Here is a 23,725-nt window from a genome sequence, read left to right as displayed (position 1 = left end):
TGCATTGCATTTTGGGAGAATTAACCAGATTTTTTTTATATATTCCGTCTGCTTTGAGAATACTTTATTTCATCCCTTTACAAAGAATCAGTATATAGTATGAACTCAGACACGGCGGATATCTCTGGCTTTGATCTTTCACAGAGCAGGACAACGCTATAAAAATGCAATGCTTAACTTTTAACTTCAAGGGTAAATGCTTCAGCTTTTGATCTTACAACAGTGTGTTCGGTTCAAATGTTTTGAGAAATAAGGACGCAAACAAGTCTCAGTTTAGCAAGAACTTTACACATTTATTGACAATCCATGATAATAAAAATGACTTGTGAGTGTGTGATGGTGTGTGAGGGTCAGTCAAGAGAGGAGCTCTGTGAAGAGCGACTGATTGGCAAAGTCTGCCGGTCTTTCTTGAGGGCGTGGCAGTGACGGACTGCCACCGAGGCCAAAATGTGGGACGCCAGCACTCAGGAAGTAGAAAGGCATGTGGGTAATTCTTCCACTGGACCAACACTGAGAACAGAGAGAAATGTTACTGATAGAGTACAAAGGGAAAAACCCCCGTGATTATTCATTCATCAGTGTTTGATATAAATTATATAAATCAATCAAAAGAATGACACATGAAGCCAGACTGTCTGCACAATATGGAAGGATAGATAGACAGGCAAAATCATTGTTCTTTTCTTTTTTGAAGATACTGAATTTAAGCTTTTTAGGACATTTAGACCTGCAGAAACCCTATTAATGGCTGAAACCACCACATTATTAAGCTAAAAGATAATATGAGAGAAGAAATAGAAGATTTATAGGGTAGGACTGACCACAGTGAGCAGAGCTCCGTGTTGGAAATTTGGGTGGAACTGCATCAGTCTTGCCTCTGCGCCAAGCTCCCCTTGAACAAAACCACTACAGAGAAACACAAAACAATTCAGTTCAGTACAGAACACGCAGATGGGATGTGCAGGAGTATTACCCGATAATATGCAACATTTTTGAGCTCTACTAAAAACACAAATATGAAATTGCAACCACACATTAAAGTACAAACCAAGGCAGAAGCTCAAAAATGGGGTTTGTTCTGGTCTTGAACACGGCTATGATTGCGGGCCGGTCTGCTGCTTGGAGATCACCTGAGAGAAAAGATAAAGATGTGGAGACTGAGATGAGTTATTAAAACAAAAAATAATAATACTGATGGAGTTCATTGGGTATGAACAGAAGAAAAGTGAGACAGACCCTTGAGAAGCACTGCCAGCCTCTCTCCTGTGGGATCCCACGCTAAAGACTGGATCTCTCCACCAATACTGGAGACAAATTAGACAGAATTAAGTGACCCTGAGCTTTGCTTTACTGTAAGTGGCTGTAATGTTACATGCAGATAGGAAGTCAAGCAGCTCTGAATGCTGCATGCTGATTTTTGCTCATCAAATGCTGGAATATATTATCTTTTTGGCTTCAAACTGTGTTGCTGTTTCTCTCACAGTATTTGATGTAGATTTCTTACATGATGTTTCCATCTGGTGTGGTGAAGGTTGTCTCTGACAGGTCCGCCACTACTGCGGCTGCCTGAGGCCCTTTTGATGTGCATGTAGGTACGCCTGCTGAATAACAAAAGACATCATACAAGTTATCCAAACTCTTTTAGTATTGTCATTATTTTTTTCATCCAACTTTAGAAGAAAACTATTTACGCTGCACATAAACACCCTACAAGGATTTATAATCCACGAAAACAAAAAGCATTTGTGTGTAAAGAAGACAGAGACAGATGACCTGGTGCATCAGTGAAGGTCAGAGCGTAGATGAGCGTCTCTCCCTGTACGGTGAAGAGAAGTCGACTCCCATCTGGACTCCAACAACCAGACTAACCAAACACAAACAAGCCCAGACTCAGAATTATTTAATGAATACACGAGTTAGAAATTATTTTGTTACCTTATTGATAGAGATGCACCGATTGCAATTATAATCTTTTTTATTATTACAACGGCCGCCTTAAAAGTAGTAAATGATTTTATACATTTCTTAGACAATAGAGAACATGGTGCAGCACTTTGTATTGACTTATCCAAGGCTTTTCATACAGTAGATCATGCCTTATTGTCACAAATACTATACAGTACAGGTCTCTCAGATCAAGCTGTCTGTTGGTTTGAAAAACTATTTATCAGGCAGATCAGTGTGTGCGGGCAGAAGGTATAACTTCCTCTTAATGTATTCAAGGGTGTGCCACAGGGATCGGTTGTAGGACCATTGTTATTTATATAAATAATCTTAATCACAATGTTTTAAATGCAAATTTCCATTTTTATGCTGATGACACAGTAATTTACTGCTCTGCGTCCTCCTCATATCAGGCTCTTCGTCAGCTCCAGACTGCTTTTAACATTGTGTGATTTGAAACACTTGAACCTCCCTCCTGTCACCACTTCACAGGGTTCTGAGATTGAATCTGTGTCTCAGTATAAATATCTTGTTATCATCATTGACGATTCTCTTTCTTTTAAACCTCACATTTTAGAACTTAAAAAAAAAAATTAAGAATAAAATTAGGTTTTTATTTTAGAAACAAGTCCTGTTTTTCTTTCGAGGCCAGAAAGAGATTAGTCTCTGCAACGTTTCTGTCTGTGCTGGACTATGAGATTATATATATTATTATATGAATGAATCGTCTCAGTGCCTCAGCTCTCTGGATACCGTCGACCACGGGGCACTGAGATTCATAACAAACCTCAAAACCCTGACGCACCACTGCACCTTATATGCTCGTGTTGGATGGTCTTCCCTGACCACCCGTAGACTGAAACACTGGCACATCCTTATTTATAAAGCTATTCTTGGTGCTCTTCCACAATACCTAAGGATCTACATTAGTAGGAAATGTAGTGGACCGTATCGGCTTCGCTCCGAGGACTTGTTTCTTTTAACTGTTCCAAAGGTCCCTACAGAACTTGTGAAAAGGGCTTTTAGTTACGCTGCTCCGGCTGCCTGGAACCAGCTGCAGAGTGAGCTGAAACTCAGAGAGCTGGTCTCTCTGAACAGACTTAAAGCAACTCTTAAAGACATTGAAGCAGACCGCTGTGTCTGTAAATGTTTTAATTAATGTTGTGATTGTGATTGTTTTTGTCTGTAACTGTGCTGCTGCCTATCTCGGCCAGGACCCTCTGGAAAAAGAGATTTTTAATCTCAATGAGACCATATCCTGGTTAAATAAAGGTTAAAAAATATATAAATATATATATATAAATATATATATATATATATATATATATATATATATATATATATATATATATATATATATATATATATATATATATATATATATATTTATATATATATATATTCAGATTTTTTACGATTCAGATTTTCTTTCTATGACTGCACACGCAAACTTTTTTGTAACAATTATTTCACTTATTATTATTATTATTATTATATTATTTCAAATTCAAATACATGTTTGTAAAACATTGACTATTAGGCAACTTATATTTTATCCAGAAATGTCACAGGACTCTTCCACACCGACGGCATGTTGTGTGTGTAGCTGTACTGTTGTGTGTGTGTGTGTGTGTGACTGTACTGTTGTGTGTGTGTGTGTGGCTGTACGGTTGTGTGTGTGTGTGACTGTACTGTTGTGTGTGTGTGTGTGGCTGTACGGTTGTGTGTGTGTGGCTGTACGGTTGTGTGTGTGTGTGTGTGGCTGTACGGTTGTGTGTGTGTGTGGCTGTACGGTTGTGTGTGTGTGGCTGTACTGTTGTGTGTGTACTGTTGTGTGTGTGTGTGTGGCTGTACTGTTGTGTGTGTGTGGCTGTACTGTTGTGTGTGTACTGTTGTGTGTGTGGCTGTACTGTTGTGTGTGTATGGCTGTACTGTTGTGTGTGTGTGTGGCTGTACTGTTGTGTGTGTGGCTGTACTGTTGTGTGTGTGGCTGTACTGTTGTGTGTGTGTGGCTGTACTGTTGTGTGTGTGTGTGTGTGTGTACTGTTGTGTGTGTGTGTGGCTGTACTGTTGTGTGTGTGTGGCTGTACTGTTGTGTGTGTGTGTGTGTGGCTGTACTGTTGTGTGCGTGTGTACTGTTGTGTGTGTGTGTGTACTGTTGTGTGTGTGTGTACTGTTGTGTGTGTGTGTGTACTGTTGTGTGTGTGGCTGTACTGGTGTGTGTGGCTGTACTGGTGTGTGTTGTGTGGCTGTTGTGTGGCTGTTGTGTGTGTGTGTGTGTGTGTGTGTGGCTGTACCGTTTTCTGCAGCTGTCACTTTGAGCGCGACCTAAAACCCATCATGCAGCAAAAGTGTAAATTTGACCGGCAGAGAATCGTATATATGAGAATGATCTACGATTGCAAACCGATGGCTGATCGGTGCATCTCTACTAACTGAACAATACATGTGAAACATTTTTACCTGGCAGCGCCCTTTAACACACGGCCAACGCTCACAGGTCCACATCCTGGTTTCCCAAATCCTGAAGAAAGAAACTTAACTCATCTATGTGTAAAAACTCAACTTTCTGTCCATCGATTATCTTATAACACCTCTTAAAAACTCAGACTATGCCACTAATCCCGTACGTGCTCATAAATATTGATGAAAAAGGGGAGTGGGCCTCTATTATTATAATAATACACAAGAAATTTCAACATATATTCATTGGCTGCTTTACATATCCTTCAAATGAAATGTGCTGTTGTAGCTCTAAAAAGGAGGGTAGATTAGAAAGTATTATGAAACTTTCGATCTCTGAAGTGCCGTCTCTGACCTAAACAGGGCTGACGGTGTCGAGGCCAGGACATGGCTGCCATCAGGGGACCAGGACAGGAAGGTGACACCGCCTCCTCCAACACGCTGAAGTGGCACACAGCTTTCTGCAGCTACATCCCAAACCTGGAAGATACACAAAAGCACACAATCACTTTGTGAGTCACTTTCTTGCAAGAAGAATTAAACCTAAAGATGAAGAGATTGGCTCGTACCATCATCGCGGTGTCCATAGGCGAGGCCGACACGAGGAGAGATCCGCTGGGAGACCAGGCGATGGAAGTGACTGGAGAGTGACCGGGATGAGACAAAACCTGAGCACAACCAGACGAAGGCCTGGATGAGTCGAGAGGAAGAAGAGCACAGCACAGGAAAAGACAGTGAAGGGTAAAGGTTTATTTAAGACCTTTTTAATGCTGCATAGAATCTAATTCACAGAAAACCAGTAGAGACAATAAAAACAATCATTGAATAAAAGGAGTTCCCCACAAAATAACCATGTGTACCAATATCTTAATTTCTTTAATGCTTCGATCACCGAGGAGAACAAATAAGTTTTCTTAAAGAATTCAAGGAAACACTGAGTGAGTAATTGATATGCATTTGAAAACAATGAAATCAGCTGTATGTAACAATAATTCCTAGTAATAAAAATGTATCCGTTACCGGACCAAGATCCCAATAAGTAGCAGAAAATTGAGGGCTGGATTAACCCATTAGAAAATAAAACATTTATTGAAGCTAAAAGTGACACAAAGAGCTCTCTAGTTACTGTAGCTAGAAGTAGTGACAGTGTTTGCAGGTCAGGTGGTGCGGACTACAACTCTATAAAAAAAGATTAAAACAGCCTCCTGCATGCAAAGTCCACGATCGCAACAATCTGACTTGTAGTTTAGAGATGTATAACAACTCACAATATTCAGCAACCACATGCAAACTAAGTTTACTAACACTTTAATATCTTCTAAGACCTTTAGGGAACTGAATGCAGGGATTTTAAGACTATTGAAGACCTGCAGATGCACTAGGGTTCACGTACCTGGTTGATAGTGAGCAGGGGTCCACGTGCCAGACCAGTAAACAGTTTTGACAAGCTACAGCGAGGGCAGACGCACACAGGGGCTTCCACTGCACTGCTGCAACACTCCTCTGTAGACGGTGCTTCAGTGTGGGGGTGGTGGCACTGAGAGACAAGAGTACAAAAGAAGAGAGAGTAAGGAAAAGAATGACGGAGAGATAAAAGAACAACGCTGCTCTAGGAGGCTGACATGCGGTCAGATTATGTGTTTGTAGACTGTCCTCGAGGCGTACAGCTTTATTACCTCCGTCAAGGAGGTTATGCTTTTCGGTTCGGTTTGTTAGCAGGATTACAGGAAACTTACAGGCCCGATGATCATGAAATGTGGAGCAAGGGTAAAGCATGAGTCAAGGAAGAAGCCATTCAATTTGGAGCGGATCTGAATCACAGTGCAGATACACACATTCTTTTTTCCCTTTATAGAAACAGACTTCTCCGAGTGCCCTTCTACAGTAGTTTGCCTACTGGGATTTGTCTTCAGCTAAGAAAAATCTCCGACTGCTTGCTCAGCAAAGGTTACATGGTCTCGCATGTATGCTCTTCTAGCTCTTCAGATGTAGCAGAATATGATTACTGAATTAATTAAATTACAGATATGCAGCGTGGACTTAATTCCATGAGCTGTCCTATTTCTTCAGAGCTTACTTACGGTACCTTTTGGGGTTGTAGATCTTAATAGAGTCGTCCAGTAGGGCTACAGCAAATTTATCTGCATGGGGATGCCACGCAAAGGCTCGCACCACACAGTCAGACCTGGTAAAGCAAGAGGGATTACAGCAGAGGAAGGTCATTGACTATTTAAGTGAAGAAGAAAAAAGCAATTCTGTCATTTCATTTCTGTTCAGTTCTGCAATCATTTATGTAAAACTTCAACTAACGATTGTTTATATTATCCATTAATCTGATGATTATTTTCCAGATTAATTGATTCATCGTTTGGTCTGTAAAACATGAAAAAGGTCTATCACAATGTCCTAAAAGTAATTTAAGTGTCTAATTTAAGATATTCTACTTTCATGTAAAACAGCAGATTGTCAATTCTGAGAAACTGAATCCTTGAAAGATTACTTAAAAAGATGAATGGATTTTCAAAAGTGTTGCGGATAAAGATTCTGTTGATTGACAAATATATGAATCAACTAATTGTTGTACTAATATTTTTTTTAAAACAGCCCTCACCAACTTGTCTGTTCACCGCCAGTTTTGAGAGCAAAATTAAACTACAGATTACAAAATTGGCACTTACCAGTTCAGCACTTGAGAAAACTCAGCAAGCATGTCCTCACTGCTCATCTATAGGGAAAATGACAATTAGGTAAAAACACATTTAGTAAATGCATCACAACAAACATCTTGTTATTAAGTGTATTGTTGTCAAAAAACATATTAAACCAAAAAACCACAACTTACTGTGAGATGAGGAAACAGGGAGCCGTGAAAGGAAGAGAACCATCGGAGCAACGCCAGAGTGAAACCAGAGCTCACTGACAGCCATGTAGGCACTACAGGAGCACAAGATACAGGAGAGTTGTGTGTAAACACATCAACACAAACGGATATACAGTATATTATGTAACATATGTAACATGATGTGTTAAAGCAAAACAGATTTGGGTGTACCTTCTGTATTTGAGTTGGTAATTTCATCGAGTAGCCCTGTGAAACCACCGTCCCGCCTGAAATGGACAGAGATGAGTTACATATATTATCTTTTGTATTGATATGACAGTATACTGTGTGATATGATCCCTTGTGATACATTATTGTAATACTGGTATAGATAGTGTTGTATGTTGTAAAAGTGTGAAGTAAGGAATAATATATTCTATATAATATATATAGAAATGATTGCAGGCCTGTTACATTAGGCTGAATTACTTTTAGTTAAACTGGCAACTGAGTGTACATTAGCTGCCCACTGCTCCTAGTAGTAGACTCCTGGTACTAGGATGGGTTAAAAGCAGAGAACAAATGTCACTGTGCTCTGCATGTGTGACCATTAAAAAGAGGGTTTCATCTCTCCGATTCTAATTCTAATATAGTGTGCGACTGTAAATAGTAGGCATCGGGCTTGCAATTCATGCACGTCGGTTATGATGCTGCAGAGTGTCATCATCACCTCCTCGGTTATTTAAAGATTGATCTTCCTGTGTGAGTGTGTGTATGTGTGTGTTGTGTGTGTGTGTGTGTGTGTGTGTGTGTGTGTGTGTGTGTGTGTGTGTGTGTGTGTGTGTGTGTGTTACCTACCATGCTGCTGCACTCCTCATCCACAGTGTTTCAGAGTGGTCCAGGAAGGCCGCCTTGCTGCTGCTTTCTGCTCGACAGTGGAGCTTCAGAGACTCTCGGGGGAAATACAAACTCAGAGGACTCGACTCCTGCAGAAAACACACAACCATGACCCATGAAGGTTATTGGCAAGTGGACTTTCATTTATACAGCGCCTTTCTAGACTTATGACCACTTAAAGCACTTTTTTCCCCCCTCTACATGTCAACATTCACAAACACATTCATACACTTATGGTAGAGGGTGCCATGTAAGGTGCAGCTGAAAAATGTGACTAAATATCGTCCTACACGCCAGAAAAATACATCTAAGCAACACATGTAATGTAAAAACCTGTGGATTTACGCATTCAGAGGGGATTTTTTTGCCAGCTCTTTTACCTGCATTAGGCTAAATGTGTCTTTATATAGCCTATAACTTTTAGCCTGATACGACTTATATAGCCTATAACTTCTTTATATTTGTGTAATAGTATCTAAAGATCCGTGTACTGAGCTGTGATTGGTCAACTGGGTATTACAAACGTTGAGTTCTTAAGTGGAACAAAAGTGAGGTGTGCAGCATGAGTTACCATGGTGATCTAACCCGGTAAGAAGTGAACCACCGTCGTAGGACTGAAAACCCAGCAGGGTTAACCCTGAAGTTACCTCGCTAACCCAAGTCCTGCTTCGTAGTGCAGGCCTCGGGTTATGGTATCTCTAAACGGGCTGTAAAATCAGATCACAGACGGTATATAAACTGTATATAGATATATATACAGTCTTTGAATCAGACCTGTTTCAGTCGGTCGTCAGTGCCGCTTCCTCCTGACAGCAGCTCGTTGTTGGACTCACACAGAGTGGTCTGTCCAGAGGGCAGAGGAGGGGGGAACAACGCCAGAGAGCACATCTTCCAGGGAAACCTCTGGAAACACATCATGGGTCAGTCAGGTAAACACAGAGTAGTGGGTGTCATGCTTACACATCAACAGCAGACCGTGGTAAACAAACGGCTAGTTAGCAAACACTAACGGTAAAAGTTAGCTAGCTGGCTCAAGCTAACTAACTAGTTTGATATCGACCTCGTTATGTCAACAGCAACCGTTGCTCTTCGCTTTAAAGGTCGTGGAAGTTACCTTGTAGTGTATCCAGCGTATTGTAGTCAATTATCGCCCGCTGTGTTTCCAAACAACACAATACAAGTGCATGCCACGATGTTGTGACACTTTGGGTTCCTTATTTCAAGCAAGTTGATCGCGCCGTATGGGCTACAGCAAGCTAAAGGGACAAACAGTGCGGAGTTCGGCTACAGAGCGCTTGCGTGCTGCCCTCTTCAGGATACAGCACAACATTACACTCACACTTTGCCAAAACAGGCACCAACTATATACACTAGTGATTTTTTTTAACTAGTACAAATTGAGTTTTTTCTGATGCGTATTTTTTCCATATAAACACCTTATGACCACATTAGGCTTAAAAAAGGCATATGAATCGGTGTTAGATTAACATAATGATACGGTCAGTATCACCTTTATCAGCCAAACATGTGTACACATAAAAGGAATTTGCATCGCTCTCAAAGTAGGCTACTTACACAGAAATGGAAATAACATCCAGGAACAAGTACAACAAAGCTGGACAAATAAAGATAAAGAATAGACACAACTATTATTTACACACGTATGCAGAAAAAATAGGTGTATATATATATATATATATATATATATATATATATATATATATATTATGAAGCACCAATAACCAACAATACAATACAAGTGGTAAACTATAAAAATCCTGCAAAGAAATAAATAGCAAATGGGTATACATGGACTGTACAGTATTTAGGCATATAACATATATATACTGTGTGTGTGTGTGTGTGTGTGTGTGTGTGTGTGTGTGTGTGTGTGTGTGTGTGTGTGCGTGTGTGTGTGTGTGTGTGTGTCTAAGCATGTATAATATATGTTGCCAGTGACATATGATATGTGCACTTTCTTATAAAAAATAGTGCATTAAAAACTGTAAAATTATAATCTATAATGGGAGCAGTGGATGTTTTGGTGTTACAGGATCATTCACTTATATTTCCCTCCTCACCAGGGAAGAGCAAAGCACATGGTCAGTTGCACATTAGCCTCTCTGCAGGGAGCCAGCGGGGATCCAGTGTGTCTTGCTCAAGGACACATCAGCAGCAACAGCAGGCCAACCTGCTGGCTGACATGGTTAAGATAAGAGATAAGATCAGATACGATAAGAGAGACTGTATTGTCATCCATCTATATACAGTGCAGTACAGGCCATAGAGGAACGAAATTGTGTTTCCCTAGTCTCGGTGTAAGAATGAACATAAGGTACAAATAACAAGATACAAAAACAGGTACAGAACAAGATAGAAGACAAGGTACACACATAGTGCAAAAGCAAATAAGTAGTGCAACAATGCAAACATATAAATACAAGAAGGTCTAGTGTAAATATAAGTGTAGATAGTGTAAATACATGTAAACAAATATGACAATATTGGTTGAAGCTCAAAAATAAATAAAGGACGTGATGATGGAAACTGATTCTTCGCGCGTGTGTGTGGGAGCGCCCCCTAGCGGCGCAACTCGCTTTTCCGTGACGTCAATTCAGCACTGGGAAAGAGACAGCTCCCTCCCCCAAAAAACCCTGCGCGCCTCACGTTGCATGGGTCCCCGGTTATTGATAACACAATTTGCCCGATGGGATCCATCCCAGTAACGTGAAACGCGTGGATATAGGGACTGGAGGTACAACAGACAGCCCGGACCGAAGAAAAACAAACGATCTCCTCATTAACACCGACAAATAGAAATCTGAGCCCACCCCTTCACTTGACAACGCGACATCAACCAGGCAGAAAGGTATGGGAATGTCATACTATACGGTTAAATGCTGATTTAATAAGAAAGCAGGTATCACAGGACGTTAAGTATGATGCCGTTGCTTGGTGCGGTGGCGTTCACGCCGCTTACACTGCACCACTGAACTGATGCTGCCAAGAAACGAATCATCGTCGATGAATACTAGAAAGTCATATTTGTGCAGCGAGAAAGCCCACATTGCGAAATATTTGTGTTGATGCCAACGTTGAGTAAATGTTGAGACGCTGCGGCAGTTTCACTTGGCATGGACTATAGTAGGCATTGCATGGCTTGCAATTCATGCACGTCGGTTATGATGCTGCTGAGTGTCATCATCACATCCTTGGTTATTTAAAGATTGATCTTCCTGCGTGTGTGTGTGTGTGTGTGTGTGTGTGTGTGTGTGTGTGTGTGCACTGCTCCTTCGCACAGGCCCGCTGGTTGTTTATTGCCCGTTTTTTCACGCTCTCATTTCGCTCAGTCGTCGTGGTTCTTCTCATGCAGTGGTGCAGTACAATAAATGGAGCTGGTGTGAGATATGTGAATTGGGTACATGTGCTCTCTCTCTCTCTCTCTCTCTCTCTCTCTCTCTCTCTCTCTCTCTCTCTCTCTCTCTCTCTCTCTCTCTCCTAGTCGCTCTCTCACACACACATGTACGCACGCACTCACGGACGTACGTACACATTCACACTGAGGTGGTTATGCAATTTGTCCTATTCGTCAGATGCACACAATGCTCTTTACTTGATAGACGACATATGGGAGCTGCTGTCTAGCTTTGCTCCGATGTTGTCAGACACTGATGCCCCTCAGAGGGACAGCTAAAGCACAGGTGACAGCCCGGGCTGTGGACTGCACAACCTCCTCTGGTAGATTCATTCATAAAGCTACGGCTGGCTTTCCCATTCACAGGCACGGAGAAGAGGTTTTACTGCATGATTCAGACAGAATCTGGTTGTGGTTAAACTGGGGGACTGTCTGAATGCACAATTCACACCACGTCCACCGTTTTGGGTAATTTGCGCTGCTTGAATATAAGAAAAGTTAGTGCAAACACCAATTTCTTAAAAAATCAAAAGAGACAGTAGAAGTGAAGGAGCAGTCGTTTCAGCACTGGGCAGCTCAACACTGCAGCTGGAGCTGTCCAGTGCTGAAATCAAGTATATATTTACAATATATACTGCCGGGTAGCTTGTGAATTTGTTGATTATATTTGGTATTATTGAAGTAATATAGTGGAATGAAAAGTAAAACATTTGCCTCTGAGATGTAGTTGCCTAAAATGGAAATACTACAAGAACCTCAATTGTACGTAAGTGATTACATGTGCTTAGTTACTGTCCACCACTGACAATTAAAAATAATTCTAATGTATTTCTTTTCATAAATCTTCTCCTTCAGGCTTACGTCTCATCTTTCCATCCTCCACCCTAACCTGCCGTGTTGGGGAAACCCCTAATGAGTGGGACCTGTATCCATGAGCCCCGTGCCCCTTCCCCCTCCCTGTCAGGCTTCAGCACCCCCATCTCAGAACTCTATCGAAGAATCGATGGAGACAGTCCTGCCTGCACCCCTGAAACGGACCTGACGCCCACACAGTGTGTCATCCGCAACGTGCTGTCCATCGACACTGGTGGACCGGGGGCGCCGGGCGGCAGCAGCCCCACTCCCAGTGATGGACCCTCAGCCCACTTTGACAACAGCGTGCTAAAACTACATGAACATGAGGCCTGCCAGTGTGGCGGCGGGGCCGAAGCCGGGCACAGCCCAGAGGCTGGTGCTGTTCGGAGCCAGTCGGAGAACATTCGGCTACAAGCAGGAAGTGGAGGTTTTTTGGAGGGACTGTTTGGCTGCCTGAAACCAGTCTGGACCATGATTGGAAAGGCCTACTCCACTGAACACAAACATAGCCATGAAGGTATGTGACAGTAAATGTTCCACCTCTGTGCTATCTGATCCTTTGGGGTAGTATGTTTAAATGCCATACAACAAAGCACATTTGAATTGTATTTAATAGGGATGCAATTTAACATAGTTCCAATGCAGAGCATGAATCTGATGTGCTGCACAGAGGGTTCATAGATATTGCAGACGTGTGTCACTTAAACATGTCATTTATTCAGTATGAAATTATTGTGGTGCTTTTATAACCATGGAGATGCAACCTAGAAAATAAATATCTGAGCTGGATGAAGCTTGAATTTCACAGTGGAAGAAAAAGTATTCAGATCCTTTATTCAAGTAAAGTAACAGTATAACAAATAATATTATATAGTAAATGATGAGATTGTGATTGATGCATTGATGAATAAGCAGCTGCTAGAGGGCTGTAGATAGTGTACTTAGACTGGACTTCACTTAGTACTGTAGTCCTGTAACCTACAGGTTGGGCCCCTATAAAGGATCACAAGATAAATCTAAGGGGTCGTGAGAAGTTTGACTTTTCTCTGATGCTTTTTCATTTTGTTAAATGTCGGATGATTTGACGTCTTTGTGTGTCAAACAAAAAACATCAGCAAAGTTTAGAGGGGAAATGTCTCTGTGGTGTAACTAACTTACAACTTATAAACATAAGCGAAACATGTTAGGAATCATTGGTTTAATCTTTAACAATTCATTCTATTTTATAATTGTATCATATATACAAACTAAATCTGAAAAGAAACCAGAAACTACAGCAGTCAGATAAATGTAGTGGAGTAAAAACTACAATATTTACACCTGAGAGGTAGTGCAGTAGAAGTGTCAAGTAGCAAAAAACTGAAATATTTAAGTACCTCAAATTGAACTTCAGCACAGTACCTGGGTAAATGTAATTTATTTTCCAACACTAGACGTGTTTACCGGTCTGCCAGCCCGGTTCATTCACAGTCATCAGCTTCAGTGAGTTTTCACAGCTGGCCAGGGGGAAGCATCCTGTGCATCTTCTTCCGCAGCTCTCCAGAGATCTCGACACTTCAATGGACCTCATGAAGAATTGATCTGCCTGTCTCTTTTATTCTGCCCAGCTTGTCTCTCTTTAGTGACCATACTCTCTCAGTCGTTTAAGTTGCGTCAGTATGACAGATGACAGATTGGACTATGAGTGAATCGTTGTTTTTGCCTCAAATGTTCTCTTATCTCTGGACAGAAATGTAATGTTCGACTGGATAAGTTATCAATATACCATTTGTTTGAACATGGCAGGCCCTTTGTATGATGTAATTGTGTCCTGCCAGCCCTGTGTAGCATCAAGCTAACATTTGCTCAGCAGACCCCCTGAATCCTCCCTGTACAAACTGCCAAGAGTGCATATTGACATTTGGAGGCTTAGCAATGTGTGATGGATATAAATTAAGTAATTATTGAGAAGGTGCTACTGAATAAATTATGTTGCAATTAATTAACTAATTAACCCTTCATGATTTTCACATTTATTTATTGAGTTTCTTCTTGTTGGACTTGTTGGTATGAGTATAGAGTCCTGGGAAGTTCCTTTTGAGGAAATCTCCGACCTGCAGTGGGTGGGGAGCGGGGCACAGGGGGCCGTCTTCCTCGGCAAGTTCCACGGAGACGACGTGGCTGTAAAGAAAGTGCGGGACATCAAAGAGACCGAGATCAAACACCTGCGCAAACTCAAGCACCCCAACATCATCACTTTCAAGTGAGAAAACACATGATATCCTACGGTAACATTTAACTGCATAAATCTGTCGTGCTTTTACTTCCTGTTCACCTGTGCTGTTATCTGACTGCCATGCGTTGCTCCAGGGGCGTGTGCACTCAGGCTCCTTGTTACTGTATCTTGATGGAATACTGTGCCCAAGGCCAACTGTACGAGGTGCTGAGGGCGGGTCGTAAAATCACCCCCTCCCTCCTGGTTGACTGGTCCATGGGCATCGCAGGTGGCATGAACTACCTGCACCTCCATAAAATCATCCATCGAGACCTCAAGTCCCCGAAGTAAGTCGGCTCAACATGAGACATTCAGCCAGCACAAGACCTGGAGTTTCCTCACTGATTCTTCATTATTTCCACGTCAAATAAAACATGTAATCCCACCTTTTTCAGCATGCTGATTACACACGATGACCTGGTAAAGATCTCTGACTTCGGCACCTCAAAGGAGCTCAGTGACAAGAGCACCAAGATGTCATTCGCCGGCACCGTAGCGTGGATGGCTCCTGAAGTAATTCGGAACGAGCCGGTGTCGGAAAAGGTGGACATCTGGTAAGTCTGATTAACAGTGACATTGTTTCTCTCTTACACGTACATCAGCACATGTTTTTTCTCGACTTGATGCAGCACTTTAATGTACTTTAAAGTACTGTACTACATTAAGAGAGAAGATACTGTATCAATATCATCAGTTAATATGTATTTATAGTTAATAGTCATTCAAAGACATCCATTGCTCAGAGGGATTTAAAGTTTTACTTCCTGGTATTTTGTGTAACTGAATTGTTGTCGTTGTATGTACATAGACTTTCTGTAACACCCATGTTTATAATGCATTATTATCTTCTTATAGTCTAATCAAAGTTCTAATCACTCATAGTTATTTATTATGCTTTTTAACAATACTAATAACACATTTTATAATTACTTATAAGGTCAAGTATCATAATACTTCATAATAACTGGTCACTCAATTAATGACCACTTATAGTCATTTATAACCAGCTTGTAATTTATTATATCCGCCTATACCTCAGGGATTTCATTACTTCACTTAAAGTAACTTATATTAACATTATAATGCATTATAAAAACATTACAATGCATTACTTCTATGGGAATTATGATACACAGAAAACAATGTCAGTGAGTGACCAGCATTTATAAAGTATTATGATACTTATAAGTGATTATAAAATGCTTTATACTGTGTTATAATTAGTGCTGTAAAGTATTATGAATATTTGAGTGCTTATTACTATGATTAGACAGTGATATAAGTAGATTATATTGTATTATAAGTATGTTTATAATTCATTATAGACATGGGAATTACTATAGTTTGTTTCTCCGATCTCTTTTGATAAAGAGATCTTGACCTCAATGAGACTTCCTGAATGAATAAAGCTCGACTTAACTTTAAGGTCCTTTGGAGTGGTGCTGTGGGAGATGCTAACTGGAGCGGTTCCTTACAAAGATGTGGACTCATCCGCCATCATCTGGGGCGTGGGGAACAACAGCCTCCAGCTGCCCATACCTGAGAGCTGCCCTGACGGCTTCAAGATCCTCCTCAGACAGTGCTGGTGAGTAACGTCCAAGACAAATAATGACAACAGCAGCGGAGAGAGGACAAGTGGCGGAAAAACGAGGAGATCAGAGTTATAAAAGCAAGGTAGCTGCACGGGGAGGTGTTAGTCTGGGGTTTAAGGACTTTATTGATTTTACAGTGCATTGTAAATGTACACAGCTGTCTTGGATTTGCAGGAACTGTAAGCCCAGGAATAGGCCCTCTTTCCGTCAAATCCTTCTTCATCTGGATATAGCGTCAGCGGATTTGCTGTCCACTCCACAAGAGACGTACTTCAAGTCTCAGGTATGGTTGCTTCTTCCAATGTCCCCACACCAAAAAGACACACAAACAAATCTATACATTTAGATGTACAGACGTGGTGTACACACATACACATGGGCCTACTCAGGCTTGCACAGTAATCAGACTTTAACAGCAGTGCAAAAGAGAAGTGCTTTTAAAGTCGGCTTTGGCGAGACGGAGCTGGTTAACTGAAATGCGCTCTCATCAGGCTGAATGGCGAGAAGAGGTGAAACAGCACTTTGAGAAGATTAAATCTGAGGGTACTTGTCTTCACCGACTCGATGAGGAACTGATCAACCGACGCAGAGAGGAGCTCAGGTCTGCTTTTTTACTTTTAGATCTCACACACGCAGTCAGATGAGATGGATGATGGGACTTTTACCATGTTGGCTAACATTTAGCCAATTTCACTCTGTCCCATTTCTCGGTGTCATTCCTTTGTCCGCCCACATGGATGAAATAAGTGCCTTGAGTGCATGTCTATTGTGGAGCATTTGGAGTCTCTCATGCGGATGCACAATGACATCAGCAGCCTCTTTTCTTCTCAGGCATGCTTTGGACATTCGCGAGCACTATGAGAGAAAGCTGGATAGGGCTAACAACCTTTACATGGAGCTCAGCGCTGTCATGCTGCAGCTGGAGCTCAAAGAGAAAGAGTTGCAGAGGTACAAATAAATCCATGAACACAGGGTATACATTCTTTACAAATTAAAAAGCCACAGCGCGTTAAAAGTTTGTTGTCTTTTGGTATTTATTTCCAGGAGAGAGCATTCTTTGGATAAAAAGTATCCAGGCTTGTTTAAGCATCACAGCTCCAGGCAGAGCAGCTCCTCCAACACCATGGACAAACTCATCAAGAAGAGAAATGTCCCGCAGAAACTGCCCTCAGGAAAGAGGTGTGAGATCTCATTTCAGTCTTCATTTGATAAAAGATTGATGCTGAACTGAATATTCATTAGGCTTGTGGATTGTGCTTGTTGACTATTCCCTCCTCCTCTTTCAGGCCAGACATCCTCAAGTCTGAGGTAATCATTCCCAAAATGGACTCCTCCGTGATGCAAGTCACTATCCCAGCCTGCCCCAACAGAAGCTCCACTTCTCCCAGCCGGTCTCGGAGGGTAAAGACCCGCCACCGCAAGCCCGGGAAGGGCAGCAGCGGGGACCTGGCTGGACTCAAGGCAAATCAGTCGTCCTCTAATAGGGACACAACCGCCCAGGCTAACAGTTCTACCACTAACACCTCCAAGCAGCTCCTGGAGCCCTCTGCAGATCTGCGGTGCCTCGGCCATGAGCAGCAGCAGAGGCAGCTTTCCTCCTCCAGCCCCGACCTCATCTGCACCACGCTCGAGGCAGAGGGGCAAGGGAAAGGGGAGTCCTCTGTGGGAAGGCTGGAGAGAGGGGGGAGCCTCAGTGCCTCTGCAGGATTAGGGGGATCACAGGGGGCGGCAGCTGGTCTGGATGATCTCACAGAAACCCCCCCACGTAGCGACACGCCGAGCGAGGACGCTGCGTCGTTCCCGTTCTCTAGCAGCCCAGACTCACCGTGTGGGAGGGGGGCAGCAGCAGGACGGGGGTCTCTGGGTTCTCCACGTCTGCCTCATGATGGGGAGGATAAAGAGGAGGGAGCTGGTGCGGTGAGGTTGCCCCGAGGGGCATCAGGGGGAATTGGGAGTCAGCACCTCACTCCTTCAGCCATTCTGTACAGGGCAGCTATCTCACGCAAACAGGTACAGATCCAGAGTCTGCTCATATCCCTCAGTCGTCCTCTGGTAGTACTTTCATCATTTTCACTTGTGCATCTTTCCTGTTTCCAACTACAGAGGCGTGGAGTGTCATCAGAAGAGGAGGAGGGTGAAGTTGATAGTGAAGTTGAGTTACCACGGAGACGGTGAGTAACTTGCTGTCCTTCGTCACTGGAAAATTTCCTCAAGCCATCTTTCCTCTCTGACAGAGTCGGTGATTTATTCAGAGAACAAAGAATCCTCATTCAATTTGCATCATTCTTACACATCATCGGTTCTGTGATCTTAAAACCCAGTTTGTTTTTAATCTCTCCAGACGTCCGACAAGCATCACCAAGTGCCAGTCGGTGTCCACCTTTAGCTCAGAGAACCTGTCGGTGTCGGACGGCGAGGAGGGCCACACCACTGACCACTCTCACAGCGGCACCCCCGACGTGGTCAGCACCAACACAGACGACAGGTTGGACGACCGCAGCGACGACCTCCTCTCTCAGGGGTCAGAGATCCCGGCGGACAACACTGATCCTGCCCAGCCGTTTGACGGCCTGTCGGAAAGAGACGCAGCGCTGGGACCGGCCAAAGCTCAGCTGGACGTCGGGCAGAATCCTAATGAGGTAAAGCAGCTCCACCACAGAGCATCGCTCGTGTCAGTTACTGTCATCTTCTTAGACTGATGTAAAAGCACTTCCTCCAAAAACAGTGGTTGGTACTAACTAAGTACTTTACTGTAAATACAAGATCAAACCAGTGGTTTCCAAAACAAAACTGTCAGGTTGGGGCTCTTTGTCCCATTTCAGATGTCTATGAGTTCTCAGACGGTTTCATTTCAATAACTTTGAGGCCCAAAGAGGTAAAATGATGAAGGCTGCCCCTTCGTAGTCGGCTAGTTGGTCTTAGTCAACTAAGCTTTCATCAGTCTTATTAGTCATTTAAAATAAAGCTTTTTTCATTTTTACTTTTGATAGTATACATAAATGTAAATATAGGAATGTCCAATCCCTTATCTGATCATGTAAACTACATGCCAAGGTCTGGTGATAAATCAGAAGGTAAACCACTGTATATTTATAACACTTAAGTAGAATTTTGAATGCAGGACCTTTACTTGTAATTGTACTTCGTATTGTTACTTTTACTCAAGTAAAGGATCTAAATTCTGCCAAACAATGTCTGCTGTCTGACAGGGTTTTCTGCTCCGCTCTCTCTCTTCAGAGTCGGGCACTGTGTGATGACTCTGACTGCGACAGTGCTGAGCTGGATCAGTCAGGTAGCGGGGAGCCGAGTCGTCCTCCCAGTGCTGGAGCGTGGGTGTCTCCTTCTCAACCCTACCAGGAGTCTCCACAGGCACCCCATACAGGACCTCCATAGATCACTGGACGCTAGCAAAGACCTCCAGCTACTAGTAATGCAGTACATTACTGTTGTCATGAGGGATCACACCTACTACACCACTCAGACTATGACAAGTTTACTTATGGTGTCTCATAAGTTTGTTGGCTGGCAAACCTACATCAGATATTTTGGCAGCTTTGGACATCAGATAAATGTCATTTAAGTTCAGTAGGGTTTTTGTTTCAGGCAAAATAGTTACAAAAGTAACCTAAGCCACTGCTCCGGTTCAGAAGAAACCCTACCACAGACGCACACGCACGCACAAGATATCACACTTGTTGTCCTTTAAACACTCTAATCCTCACTCTGGGAGCATCCTCCATGATACTCCACACACTAATGCATCAAATACTAATAAATAATAATGTAAATATCCATTACATACCACATGAGAAATATCTAACTTTATTTTATTTGTAAGATAAAAAAGTAAAACTAAATGGTATGCAGCCCTGTGAACAAATGCATGACTACATGTTTATAATTTATGGTTCGAATGTGTCCGTTTTATATTTTGTGAAAGTTTACACTTTTTTAATCCTGAAAGTATTACTTCAGTTAATTTCCTTTTAGTTTTTTTTGTTAATAAATGTCAGCACTCAAGAAAAAAAAAAGGGAATGAAAATTTCACCAAGATGTCGATCATGATGCATAATTAGGATTCTCAGTAGGTAATATATTATTTTTTTGAACCCTCCTACTACTGAGTTTCAAATACACATAAGACATGATTGAGGTTTTTTTATCAAGCTTATCTTTGTGATGGGATGGACGACCTTTGGGTTCCCTCAAAATGCACTTTTGCCGGTCGGTGTTGCTTCACCAGTTTCTCAAATTGTCGGCTTTTTGATTGTGTTTTATTAGTAGGATGTGGTGTGTTCATAGAATGACATACACATTGTTAAACAAGGTACTATCTAAGCAACTGGTGCTAGTGCTTTAGTGAAGGAGTACTCCTCCGATTTAGCATTGCACTCCTCTTAACATTGAACAGCTGAAAAAAAGCTCAAAATTGGTGCAGCAGAACCAGAGATATAATCTGCTCATTTCCTGGCGCCTACATTACCCACAATGCAACTCGACCGACAATAGTTGTTGGGGGACTCCCTAAAAACTTGGTATAAACCTTCTCAGCCCGTGTTCTGAGAGCACGTTTATCTTTCGGCAACATTTATTTGATACATGTCAAGTACGGAGCCATACAGAATATATTATTCATGTTTTCCTATAGTTTGTATATTTGGTTTCACACCCATGTACCGGTACATGGAGATTGATACTCTGCATTTTAAGCCCATTTCGGCTGGGCATCCATTGATGCAAGATACATTTATCAGAATACAGACCGGCCCCATCAGAGTAGATTTTTGTCGTTGGACATAAATATAAATCTCAATATATTTTTGCACTAATTAGTTGTACATATTTTCCAGTATAACGTTATGATGGTACGTTTGAGAATATATCAGCAGTCAGGTTAAAGTAATTTGAAAATCTGCAGGGAAGTTTAGCCGTGCCAGCAATGCAGGGAGCAAAAAATTCCAAGTGTATCTTTGTAAATCGATTATTACAAAAATGATCAACTCTGAAGTTAGAATTAGGTGCGAGGTCTCCTGTAGTTTCAATCCTTTAGTTTCAGGCAAAGATTCGGTTAATAAACAACTTTTTAGGTTACCGGTTTAGCTAGCTTATTCCAAAAAGTGAGGAGATGACCCAATGTGACTCCACTCACACCGAGGCTGTGTGACGCAGGACGTAAAGCACCGCCCCCCGAGTGAAATATCAAGTCTTTAGCGAGTCCCGTTGAGTCGGAGATTCGGTTTGAGAATATTTGTAATTTTCAAAATTGAAACCCAACTAACTCCAATCACATCACATCAGGCAGTTAAGTTGTATAAACCCACAACAAGCTTTATACAACTTTGTTTAAATTGTGTAAATTGGGTGGAGTTCCCCTTTAAGTAAAAAAACCAAAAGGGGCTCCAGTAGTTCATGATGTTCATAAGCTTCATAAGAACCTCAACTGTTCCCGTTACCCTTTAAGATAACTGCAGACGTAGCCAGATAAGGAATATAGCACTTCTGTGGTGGTTACTAGTAGAACTAAGTATCCTTTGGGTTTAAATAGAAATGTTTTGTTTTTATACAGCATTGCACATTGTACCTGTAACATAGGAATTATATCGAAAGCAAAATATTATGAGCAACAATAAATAATGTATTGGTTAAGCAGACGTGTGATGTTTGTTTATCTACAGTATGTACTAAAGCTAGTTTGTGCTTCTGCTGCATCTCATAAGACAGCTGAAGCTATTTTTAATGACTTTCCTGAGTCATTTCTTAACTTTCACATTCGTATGTTTAAAGAATAAAACCCACGTGGCAGGGCCATGTTTTGGGATTATTAATAAATCAAATCAAATGTTTTTATATAGCCCAATATCACACATTATACATTTGTCTCAGTGTGCTTTACAGACTGTACAGGATACGACACCCTCTGTACTTAGACCCTCGCACCGCACAAGGAAACACTTCCTAAAAGAAACCCCATAATTAAAGGGGGAACAATGGAAGAAACCTCAGGGAGAGCAACTGAGGAGGGATCCCTCTCCCAGGACGGACAGCTAAGGGTAATCAACGTGTCTCGTCTGCTGCCTTTATGAGCAAGTAAACATCACAATTTAAGAATGACAAAAGGATTGTTTAAGCATTTCACATCTTTTTTTATTTCTGCATTTCATTTCTTCAACAATTTAATTGCACCCAGATCTACAATAGTTTGAAAACGTGCACAAAAACGTGAGTTTCTTCATCCTGCAAAGAATAATAAAAAATAAAATCTGACCCAGGCAAAAAAAGGATAGCAGGAAACTAGTGTTAATTCTATAATTCTCCTTCTAGTTAATCATAATTTAATACCTCAGAATAATATACTTATAAAGACAAATATGTCTTGTAGTTTTGCCCCTTGCAGCATTCCCCAGCCCTGCAGTTAAAAAAAATATTTTCTCTATTTAAAACAAACATTTCAATGTTATTATTATCATCATCATCATCATCGTCATTACTATGGTCTTAGTAATTTCAGAGAAAAGAAAATATTTTCCTCTCATTCAGGCCCACACCTGGTGACCAAGGCCCACCCACCCTTATCAGAATCCAATACACAACAAAGCTCAAAAGTCCTGATCGAGAAATAAAACGGATGGAAACACAGGAATGACACAAAACAATTACTCAGCAAATTAGAGGTGAGACAAAACGTAGCTTAAAATTCTCCTTTGAACCTGCACTCAACGAGGGATAAATTACCTTCAGACTTAAACATTTTCCTGCATACATCGTCACCTGGAGATCATTTACACCCACTGAAACCCGTTAAACCCACAATGCCTCTTTCAGGAAGTACAGCTTCAAATAGAAGATGGCAAATATCAATGAATTCTACTCTTACACGGAGCTGTGTATTAAATAAAAATAAATAGATATTTAAAAAGGGAAAGAACAGTCCATCTATAATGTTATTGTGTCTTTTTTTCTTCATTTTTTTACATTTTCTAAGAAAAATCTGACATAAGAAAAACATTATTTATGCCTTTTCAGATTTTTCTAAAACGTTTTACCTATATCAAGAAGTTCATACAGATATACAGTAAAATAAGAGGAAAAAATACAACAGAAGGAAGTCTTTAAAAACTATATGCAAATTGAATTTAAAAACATAATAAATAAATAAAATACCAATATCATGATGGTGTAATTACAACTGAGTAGGTGTCTAACCAAAGAAGAGGAGAAAACAGTGAGTTTATAGTACTTGGTTTTTGCATTAAGTTCAATAAGGGACCTCTTGGTAAAAAGTAGGGGGAGGGGTTACGTTAGGTGCTGATGAAGATCCTCCGTGTCAGTTGGCTGCGAGTCCGGTAGCTTCAGATGAGAGCCTGAGGAGCACGGCAAAACACAGGAGAACTTTAATAACTCGATGTTTGATTCAGAATACTTGAGCTCATTTATCACGATTGTCCGGAAGTATATCCATAACTTTTACACGCTACCTTCTGCAA

General features: G+C 41.4%; 3 protein-coding genes across 10 annotated transcripts in view; 1 reads left to right on the top strand and 2 right to left on the bottom strand.

Annotated features, from left to right (window-relative positions):
• Positions 1 to 268: 268 nt before the first annotated feature.
• On the bottom strand, positions 269 to 9,245 carry aaas (achalasia, adrenocortical insufficiency, alacrimia). Of its 2 annotated transcripts, none has more exons than XM_029436102.1 (17): positions 9,240 to 9,245; positions 8,900 to 9,028; positions 8,087 to 8,214; positions 7,460 to 7,515; positions 7,250 to 7,341; positions 7,086 to 7,132; positions 6,494 to 6,592; positions 5,801 to 5,944; positions 4,977 to 5,097; positions 4,763 to 4,887; positions 4,408 to 4,468; positions 1,774 to 1,864; positions 1,505 to 1,601; positions 1,237 to 1,304; positions 1,049 to 1,130; positions 822 to 906; positions 269 to 510 (listed from the first exon to the last, which is right to left on the bottom strand). In XM_029436102.1, the coding sequence occupies exons 2-17, from the start codon at positions 9,011 to 9,013 to the stop codon at positions 355 to 357; spliced, it is 1,566 nt and encodes a 521-aa protein (XP_029291962.1). In that variant the 5' UTR covers positions 9,014 to 9,028; positions 9,240 to 9,245; the 3' UTR covers positions 269 to 354. The 2 variants fall into 2 exon arrangements, with proteins under 2 accessions (XP_029291962.1, XP_029291963.1); XM_029436103.1 differs by having other exon boundaries at positions 1,505 to 1,598.
• Positions 9,246 to 10,790: 1,545 nt separating this feature from the next.
• Positions 10,791 to 21,890, top strand: map3k12 (mitogen-activated protein kinase kinase kinase 12). Its single transcript, XM_029436632.1, has 14 exons — positions 10,791 to 10,994; positions 12,396 to 12,912; positions 14,454 to 14,637; positions 14,745 to 14,936; positions 15,045 to 15,203; positions 16,076 to 16,234; positions 16,416 to 16,524; positions 16,733 to 16,842; positions 17,073 to 17,189; positions 17,286 to 17,420; positions 17,528 to 18,251; positions 18,345 to 18,412; positions 18,583 to 18,880; positions 19,479 to 21,890. The coding sequence occupies exons 2-14, from the start codon at positions 12,453 to 12,455 to the stop codon at positions 19,632 to 19,634; spliced, it is 2,871 nt and encodes a 956-aa protein (XP_029292492.1). The 5' UTR covers positions 10,791 to 10,994; positions 12,396 to 12,452; the 3' UTR covers positions 19,635 to 21,890.
• Positions 21,891 to 22,360: 470 nt separating this feature from the next.
• The window catches only part of pcbp2 (poly(rC) binding protein 2), a 30,484-nt gene continuing 29,119 nt past the window's right edge, over positions 22,361 to 23,725 (bottom strand). For all 7 annotated transcript variants that reach the window (XM_029436566.1, XM_029436563.1, XM_029436562.1 and 4 more), the window contains one exon: positions 22,361 to 23,602. In XM_029436566.1, coding sequence (XP_029292426.1) covers positions 23,566 to 23,602 — 37 coding nt within the window. In that variant the 3' untranslated portion in view covers positions 22,361 to 23,565. The remainder of the gene's footprint in view (positions 23,603 to 23,725) is intronic.

The sequence above is a fragment of the Cottoperca gobio genome, chromosome 7 (assembly GCF_900634415.1).
Source record: "Cottoperca gobio chromosome 7, fCotGob3.1, whole genome shotgun sequence".
NCBI classification, from domain to species: Eukaryota; Metazoa; Chordata; class Actinopteri; order Perciformes; family Bovichtidae; genus Cottoperca; species Cottoperca gobio.
The sequence above is the reverse complement of the archived record's forward strand: the minus strand, read 5'-3'. Positions and strand labels throughout refer to the sequence as shown.

Excerpts from the sequence above, each read along its gene's own strand:
- aaas (XM_029436102.1), bottom strand. The coding sequence starts at position 9,013 with ATGTGCTCTCTGGCGTTGTTCCCCCCTCCTCTGCCCTCTGGACAGACC. Across the intron at positions 7,342-7,459 it reads TACCAACTCAAATACAGAAG|TGCCTACATGGCTGTCAGTG; the intron begins GTACACCCAAAT and ends GTGCTCCTGTAG. Across the intron at positions 907-1,048 it reads ATTTTTGAGCTTCTGCCTTG|TGGTTTTGTTCAAGGGGAGC; the intron begins GTTTGTACTTTA and ends GTTTCTCTGTAG.
- map3k12 (XM_029436632.1), top strand. The coding sequence starts at position 12,453 with ATGAGTGGGACCTGTATCCATGAGCCCCGTGCCCCTTCCCCCTCCCTG. Across the intron at positions 14,937-15,044 it reads CGAGACCTCAAGTCCCCGAA|CATGCTGATTACACACGATG; the intron begins GTAAGTCGGCTC and ends CACCTTTTTCAG. Across the intron at positions 18,413-18,582 it reads GTTGAGTTACCACGGAGACG|ACGTCCGACAAGCATCACCA; the intron begins GTGAGTAACTTG and ends TAATCTCTCCAG.